This window comes from Eleginops maclovinus, chromosome 10 (genome assembly GCF_036324505.1).
Source record: "Eleginops maclovinus isolate JMC-PN-2008 ecotype Puerto Natales chromosome 10, JC_Emac_rtc_rv5, whole genome shotgun sequence".
NCBI lineage: Eukaryota > Metazoa > Chordata > Actinopteri > Perciformes > Eleginopidae > Eleginops > Eleginops maclovinus.
In genome coordinates, this window is record NC_086358.1 from 7,794,204 (window position 1) to 7,803,013 (window position 8,810).

Here is an 8,810-nt window from a genome sequence, read left to right on the forward strand (position 1 = left end):
CAGCTGTCTGCTTGTGACATCATGCCTAATGCCCCTTGCAGCTGTACTGGCAGGGACTCAGAAGATGGTGGTGGACGTCTCCTGGTCTTTGGCTGAGAGCTGCTGTCCTGGCCCACAGGGTGGTCACAGCTCGATTTGACTTGGAAAATCAGATGGCGGCTCTCCAGCTTCAGGCAGCAAACGGAGCAGTGGAAATCTGCTGGAGGGACGGTGATGGATGCTACAGAGGCCTAGGGTCTCCCAGCTTTCCTAATGAAGCATGAACTCAACGTCACAGGTCCCTCGACTGTGTGTACATCTGGCCTGGCATGTGGTCGGATTGAAATGTGGGCCTCAATAGTGTAGGGGGTATTGCACATAATTTCATAGGTTCCCTAGTTCAGCTATATACATTTTAAGCTATGCTTTAAGCGTCGTCAGAAGACCCGGTACTTTGATACCAAGTCGATGCCAAAATTCTGAAAAAGTGTTAGTACTTTGTAGTTCCTACACTGTAAAAAAAGGAAATTACAGTTGTTGTACTTACACACAATTTTATTGTAAGCTAATTCAGAAATACAATTTTGTCATCTAACAAATAAATTAATGTTTGCCCAACTCAATATTCTCAGAATTTGGTCAACAAGGAAATTTGATTCACCAAAACAAGATTTTTTGTTTCCCTCAACTTTCTAACAAGATTAGAAAGATTCTAACACAAAAAATTAAGTTTCCTCAACTGTATGTTCATGGACACGCCTACTACGGGGTTTCCTTCCTGTCTCCATGGACATACACAGGTCTCCACGAGTCGACCGTTCTACCATTTTCCCTCGAAGTTGAGAGGATTGCCAGACGTGAGATTCATATCAGGTAATTATTGTTATTTCTCTAAAATATGACTTAATAGAATGCGTAAGGCAAATAATTGAAGATAGATTTGGTCGCTGAACTAACCAGCGTCGTATATTTAATGTATTTCAACCAAATTAGCAAAGTTATTAGCTGATTTTAGTTTGCTAACTTAATGCTAATTTTTGAACGTGATGTTCTATGCACAGTCAGTAGCAGCAAATTGCTAAAATATTCAACTTAATTGTATGTACTCTATACACATGTTGTATAAGGACCGCGTGTGTTGCAGAAAGAACTGTCTGCTTAACAATCAAGCAGTAGTAGCTAGCGATAGCGACAGTAGCGCTAACATTGGTTGTAGAGGGAGAGTTAGAGTTTGTGCCCTTGTGTCTTAACTGAAGTAGAGGGAGAAGTAGCGCGAGGCTAGTTTGTGGGGTAACCTACATACAGGGCATTCGTAAATTGTCACTCCGAGCACATTCTGAAACTTTTTAACCGTTCGAAACACTTCCCAGAAAGACAGTATTTCACCAGTCTCATGATACTGTCAAATCCATAGACTGTATATATCGGTTAAAACGTTTCAGAGTGTGCTCGGAGTGGCAATTTACGAACGCACCCATAGACTTATATATTGACTGATATATTTTTTCTCTCGCATTAATGAATGCTGCTGTGGTTTTGAATTTACTGGTTTACTTTTAATTTGACTGTTCAGTAATTCATGGAAAATAAATATCTAAACTTAAAATTGCTAAAATATTTAACTTAATTGAATGTACTCCATACACATGTTGCATAAGGACCGCGTGTGTTGCAGAAAGAACCATGTGATGTCTGCTTAACAATCAAGCAGTAGTAGCTAGTGATAGCGACAGTAGCGCTAACATTGGTTGTGGAGGGAGCAGTAGCACGAGGATAGGCAAGGGCTAGGTTGTGGGGTAACCTACATACAGGGCATTCAGTACTAATATATAGACTTATATATTGACTGATATATTTTTTCTCTGCTGTGGTTTTGAATTTACTGGTTTACTTTTAATTGGACTGTTCAGTCATTTATGGAAAATGAATATCTAAACATAATCTGCACTTGAATAATTTATGGTGTCAACAGTGCAAGAAAGATGGCCTGCACTGTTTTTTCCTGAGGAGGTAATGTTTTCCTTTATGTTTTGTGTGTATGGTTTTCCCATGTGTATTTGTGTACTGAAACACTCATTCCTGTGTACTAGGCTATATGGTTAATCTTCTGATACACTATCATTTGAAAATGTAGTCTTTTCATTCAAATGATGAGATGAAAGTCTTGTAATGCATTGGCAGCTTTAGACTGGCATGACTATACCACATTAAGTCCTGGTATGGATATTATAATTATAAACTGTTTTTTTTTTTGTGTCCAGATATCTAAAGAATTTTATAGAGTCACCAGCAAAAACCTCCATGAAACTTGGAATGCATCTCTTGACAAGTATACGTCCCGCCTGATAAAACTTTACCAAGCCAGGAAGACAGCTTTTGGTCAAGATTTGGAAAAGTTACTGAATTCACTTGATGAAGAGGTGGGTAATGTTCCTCAAACTAAACTGTATGTAAAAAAGAAAAATAACCTTAAATAATCAAAATCACATGACATTCGATGTTTATAAACAGAGATTCTTAATTTGAGAGTTATCTTGCTGCATTACAGTGTGTGTCTGTCTGTGTGTGTGTCTGTCCATGGTTGTATGCACGTGTTCACAGACGGCAGACATTGCGCGCCATAGAAGGACGACAGCATTGAGAGGCCTTCCCATTTTTGTTAGAGAGGATGCATCAGAGTTCTTTCTGAAGTGCATGGTAAGTCAGTCCAGAGCATTTCGGTGTGATTAATAGATTTGCAGTGCCTCTTTCATATCTCCCCAGAAGCTGGATACATATTGACTGGTAGTCTTGTCCTAAATGTGACTGTAAACAACTAAATTAGCTTATGTGTTGACCGCAATTGTAATGGGGTGTTGGTATCACTAAAACATTTGCTGTGTCTGTTTTTTCCCACAGAACACAGACCCTGAGGAAGAGGTGGTTGGAGGAGTGGCAGTTGCCATACTGACTGTCTATGACGATGATGATGGCACCGAATCCCCACCAGTGACTGAAATCAATGTCATCTTGGAAGGGGCAGTTATAAAACACGACCTACCTGACCTCGCTGCTGCCTTCGCCTACCTGTTTGGCCTAATGTATGCAATGGACATAAGCTATCCAGAGAAGATGAGGTACACCTTTGAGGCCATCCAGACTATCTTTTCCGAGCTTGGTTCAAGATGCTCGCAGCGCACGCGATCCTTGAAAGAGAAGCTTTTGCTGTGAAGCCTGTGTATGATTTACACTCACACACACATACACACGAACGCACGCACGCCCAGCTCTGTCATCACTCCTCCATGAACAAGCCTACACCAGCTCTTTCACACACACACACACACACACACACACACACACACACACACACACACACACACACACACACACACACACACCAGTAGCCCATTGATGTTGGAAAAATAAAAACAAATTGTATTCAATTAATTTGTTGTGTGTTGAGTGATGGGGAGTGGTGAGGGGGATTGCTAGAACTAAAAAAACTGAGTTGGTAGAACTCCTGGAATCTATATGTAAAACTCATAAAACTGTGTTGGTAGAACTCAGAGCTTAAAGGTGAAACTCAAAAAACTGAGTTGGTAGAACTCGGAGCTTAAAGGTGAAACTCAAAAAACTGAGTTGGTAGAACTCAGAGCTTAAAGGTGAAACTCAAAAAACTGTGTTGGTAGAACTCAGAGCTTAAAGGTGAAACTCAAAAAACTGTGTTGGTAGAACTCAGAGCATAAAGGTGAAACTCAAAAAACTGTGTTGGTAGAACTCAATATTAACATGTGAAACTCAAAAGCCTTTGTTTGTAGAACTCAAAATTTCTATGCAACACTCCAAAAACTTGAGTTGGCAGAACTTAAAAATGTTTGTACACTCAACCACAGTGAATTTAAGTTAAGAAAACTCAAAAAACCAAATGCATCACGTTGCCTAGAAAATCTGTGTTCTGTCAACCGTTTTTTTTTTTACAGTGTAGTCAGGGCTCAAACCACGCGTCACGTCGTACCTGTGAAAGATACTTAATGTCTTAATGTTCTGGATTGAACCCCTCTTGGTGCCCAAAGGATGATTTTTAATTACTTTGAAGATCACCTGACACTCCTCTAATGCCAGCAGCAGATTGACATTTTTGGTTTTAGAGTGAAATATCTAAACCGATGTTGGAAGAAATACAAAGAGACAGGCGTTAATACCATTAATACCGTCCTCAGGAGGAATTGTGATACCTACAGTGATCACTTTAATATTCCATCCAAGCCAAAATGTTTAATTGGACCAAAACTCTGCAGGGCTGAAGACTAACGTCCCCACTTGTAGCATCGGCGCTACCAACTTTCTTATTTGCTTTCTCCCTGCTTTCCCATCACCATGAGCCACCAGCCTCGTCATGCTGACATTAGTATTTCTGCCAAAGCTCTGCGGCGCTGAAGTACAGCTGAACAGAGGTGCTGGCATGGCTGTAGACTCTTAGTCTTCTTCAATGAACACTTTGAAGGGGAATTATTGTATGCTACGCTCCACAGAGCAGAAAGAGCTGTGCATCAGCTTAAAGGAATTACAGACCATGCTCTCCAGGCTTTAAGAAGAAACAAGAATCAAACGCATCAATCTGGTGCACTTTGGTACTAGAAGGAGGCTTAATGATTTTAATTGACTTAAGTGTAGACACTACATAGATACTGAATACACACACACTGGACACGTAACTGTACCTATGATGTGTCCTCACTAGTGATGGTTGAATTGTAGGGCCTGAAAGCAGTGCTACAACATTTTTGGAAATGTGTCCACGTTAGAAACCTCGACTTTTCCTTGGAATGTTTTTTTCTCTTTTTTTTTTACAGTGCCAAACGAACATTTTCTAGTCTTTGTGCTAACCTTTACCACTAGATTTATTTTATCCTTACAAATATGGTCTTAGCCTCTAATTGTTGGCAAAATAAAATGTTTTACTGTTCCTTTAACATAAAGTATATTTACCCTTCTTGCCTGAACCTAGTGATGATCACTACACTGTACTACCAACATGAAAAGAGGAACATTAAAATGTCTGGTGTCGCCAATAATCCATTCGGAGAGACATGACAAACTGTTTCAACGTTCAAGCTTATTTCACACATTCTAATGAGATGCTGTTGGAGAGAGGGAGAGAGGGAGAGAGGGAGAGAGAGAGAGAATCCAGAATTCCACTTCCATCTGTATGCTGCCAGCGTTGGAGATATGGATGCACTCAGACCTGGGGTCAGCTTTGAGTGTGGGTGGATGCTGGTGATTTCAATGCCATCTTCCCTGAGTGCACAGCTTGAAAAGATTTTCAAAAGTGGGGTGAAGAGCAAGTGTGAAAGTTTGTAACTTGTGATGGATCCCGTATCTCTACTTCGAAGAGCGGTTTCACCTTTTTCTGTTGGAACAATTTTTTATGGTGCTAGTTCAGAAAATGTATCATGTGGGGGTGTAAGTTGTATTCCTTAGACCAATGGCCAAGTATTAGTAAAAACAGACAAAAGAAACCATCCAAAAAAAACTTGTATCAGATTAGTTGAACATTATTCAATAATATAAAAAGACAATTGTTAAAAAGAAAATGAACAAAATCAAGGTGTGTTAGTGAAATTGAGAAGAGCATCTTGGAATATTAACAGCTGCCCAGGTATGTTTGGCCACCCGTTTTAGCCTTTTTATTATTTTTACCCGCCCAGGAGTGGGATGCAATCCATGTTGATTAACCAGCAATCCAGTCTTGCTGCCTTAGCTGCCCGGGCTGGACCCTCAGTGGGCCTATAGTCCAATAGAACCACTGAGTGAGTGCATTGATCAAATCAGTAACTGGATGTGCGAGAATTGCCTTCAATTAAACAAAGAAAAAACTGAAGTAATTGTTTTCGGGCCAAGGAGGAAGGATTCAGACTTCAATCAGCAACGTTAGAACGACGGACGAGGCCATCCCTTCTGAATCTCAACAGGCACATTAAGACAAATCCTAACTCATCCAACTAATACTTTATATTATATCAGGATTAAAACATTTACCTCTGCAGGATTCGTAAAAAAACCTGTCCATGCCTTTATCCTTGACTTAATGAATATTCCATTCGAATTTGATTAGACAGCAGGAAAAGTTTTGAATGGTCAGAATTTACTTCAAAAATACTGCTGCTGGTTTATAAAGCAATGAATGGTTTTGAAATACCACGCAGATAATCTCATTCTGTGGGAAACACGGCGATAGGTTCTGTTTTCACCTGGTTTCGCTGCCTCAAGTGGCAAAAGGAAGTGAATGAAAGGTTTCCGGATTCAGCGGATGTGGGTGATGAGATGTAATTTGCTTCACTGCAGGGAATACTCAGTGGTTCAAGTCTGGTCATGTCTGGGTTCAGAAACATTATATTTTTTATTTTCTGAAAACAGTGTGTCATCATCATGATATCAGTAACTTTGACATCTCCCATGCTTCCGCTTCTCTGGGACAAAACATCCTCCATTTTCATTCTGAACACACAAACACAGCGCAGAGAGCACAGCTGAACAGAAAGTAAAACATAATACTTTCCCTCACACACGCACGCACGCACGCACGCACGCACGCACGCACACACACACACACACACACACACACACACACACACACACACACACAGTTATACAGGAAATGGAAGCAATGATGAAACCTAGGTGTAATATTTAGGGCTCAAAAGGACTGACAAACATCAATCACACACTCAAAACTGATTATCATCCCTGTTTCAATCGTGTGTGTGTGTGTGTGTGAGTGTGTGTGTGTGTGTGTGTGTGTTTCTGTCTGTGAGAGAGGTCCCACTAACAGTAAAAATAGGACATATTCAAGAACACATTTCAGACACAAACACAACTTTATTTACATTTGTGTTTGTGTCTGTGTCTTATGAAAAGGAACATAAATGAGGTGAAGATATCCTGTGTAAAATAATACTAATTATAGCAGAAATAAGTTCAATGTCTCTTCAGCCTCTCAGTAGTTATAGCAGTAAGTAAATAAATACAAATGGTAAACAAATGATGTTGTGATTAATGGAGTCTTCAGCCGCGGCTAAAGAGTGGAGTCGTATTTGGGTGACCTCAGGGGTGCATCAAAGCTTTCCCCTGATGAGGTAGTTTTACTTGCTCCACTGGACCGGGATCTGAGGTGCACAGTTTGGGGGTGGAGTGGGGGTTGCTTATATAGATGAGGAGGAAATGCTTGGATTCTACTCTATTGGAAAACATTGGATTCGGGAAGAGAGCGGGTTTCTGTCCACGAGAAGGCTGATGAGGGGGAGCTAAGTGTAACCCGTGATGTATCACTCAAAAATATTATCTATGTTAATGATCGCTGTGGAGCGAAGGACATCCCATATCATTCGTTGTAGCTTTTGGATTAAAAAGCGCTTTAATTACAAGAAGAAGGAGAAATACATTAAGCCACATTCTGCTACGGGTCGAAGGGTTAATCAGGACAAGCAGACCAAATGAGAATCAATTCTGAAAGAAGGGTTGTATTATACAGTGATACACGCACGCCTGTAACCAATCATTACAAGAAAAAACACTTCAAATCATGCATGAAATTGAAGATTTGTTTGTCGAGAGCATTCATTATTTTGTGGTATTAAAAAATAGCCATGACTTCACAGAGGATTTTGTGTTTATGAAACAATGTGTAAGCTCAATTCTGTTAATATTCTTCTACTTTGGGAACTTTGCCAGCTGTTTTGCACAAAAGAAATTGAAAGTTATAACTCGCACAAAACCCAAATTTGCCAACGAGGAAAGGTGGAACTAGGGCTACAACTATCAAGTAGTTTCACTTTAGTTGTTATCTGCTAAGCCCGTGGAGAAAGTCAAATATTTAAAAAGTATTTTTCTAATCCCACCAACAGTCCAAAATCCCCAAATATCCAGTTAATTATAATATGAGATAAAAAGGCAGCAAATTCCCACCTTTGACAGTATCGATAAAAACAGATCCTCCCTCCAGGCTCCTGCAGGGAGCGGACTGTTCAGAGACAGCTGTCACATTAGCCTTCCTGAAAAAATAAGAATATCATTTCATGTATCAAAAGCTGATGGTTCCTGTCACAGAATACATGATGGAAATACCTAACGAGACTCTCTAAAATCTCCGGTTCTTTTGTGAACATGGAACATGGTGTACCTTTTTGACAATATGAGAAAAAAAGGTCAGATTTCAACACTTATTCTGTCCGATTATTAGCAGGTATAAACGTGAAAAGTGTGACTAGACTGTAGGAAAACATCCCCTAAAACAGGTGGAAAACATCCCCTAAAATGTTCAAATCATCTCTGGTAATGAACATTGCCAAAAAATGTAAGCGTGTAAAAAACCCCAAAACATACAAAGGTCTTTCTCTTTCTGATTTCTCCGTATGAGATTCAGGAAATAGCTTGTTTTACACTTTCCCCCACACTCCCTGGTGTTATATTTTCTGCCTCTTGTTTCCTCCTTCAAGGGGGGGGAGCAGCAAGAGCTCATAATGCAGTGAAATGTCAGGCACCTTTGGGAAGGAAAGATCAGAGAGCTCCTTCTGTCTTCATCCCTCCCCCTTTCTAATTTATTTTCTTTGGGTTTCTCTTCCTCTTCTTCCCCTCACCCTCCATCTGCCTCTCTTCGCTGTTTCCTCGTCTCTCTTCTTCTTACTTTTCCCCTCCGATCTCCTCTTTCTAATCCTCTCCACGTCCTATTAACACAGGGATCATCTTTGTCGCATTGAATCAACCCAGAGTCGCCGCTGTCAGGTTCAAACAATGAATCTGCCGAGGAATTAAGATCAACAGCTTCATTTATTCATTTATTTTACTCAGTT

General features: G+C 40.2%; 1 protein-coding gene across 2 annotated transcripts; it reads left to right on the forward strand.

The window, feature by feature from the left end:
* The first annotated feature begins 490 nt into the window (after window positions 1–490).
* Window positions 491–3,344, forward strand: LOC134870519 (uncharacterized). Of its 2 annotated transcripts, none has more exons than XR_010166579.1 (4): window positions 491–852; window positions 2,241–2,399; window positions 2,581–2,676; window positions 2,878–3,344. XR_010166579.1 is itself a non-coding variant. In XM_063892707.1 (4 exons), exons 1-4 carry the CDS (start codon window positions 1,939–1,941, stop codon window positions 3,187–3,189), a joined length of 618 nt encoding a protein of 205 aa, XP_063748777.1. In that variant the 5' UTR covers window positions 868–1,938; the 3' UTR covers window positions 3,190–3,344. The 2 variants fall into 2 exon arrangements, 1 of the variants encoding a protein (XP_063748777.1); XM_063892707.1 differs by lacking the exon at window positions 491–852 and adding an exon at window positions 868–1,989.
* The last annotated feature ends 5,466 nt before the right edge of the window (window positions 3,345–8,810 follow it).

Excerpts from the sequence above, each read along its gene's own strand:
- LOC134870519 (XM_063892707.1), top strand. The coding sequence starts at position 1,939 with ATGGTGTCAACAGTGCAAGAAAGATGGCCTGCACTGTTTTTTCCTGAG. Across the intron at positions 2,400-2,580 it reads TGAATTCACTTGATGAAGAG|ACGGCAGACATTGCGCGCCA; the intron begins GTGGGTAATGTT and ends ACGTGTTCACAG. Across the intron at positions 2,677-2,877 it reads AGTTCTTTCTGAAGTGCATG|AACACAGACCCTGAGGAAGA; the intron begins GTAAGTCAGTCC and ends TTTTTCCCACAG.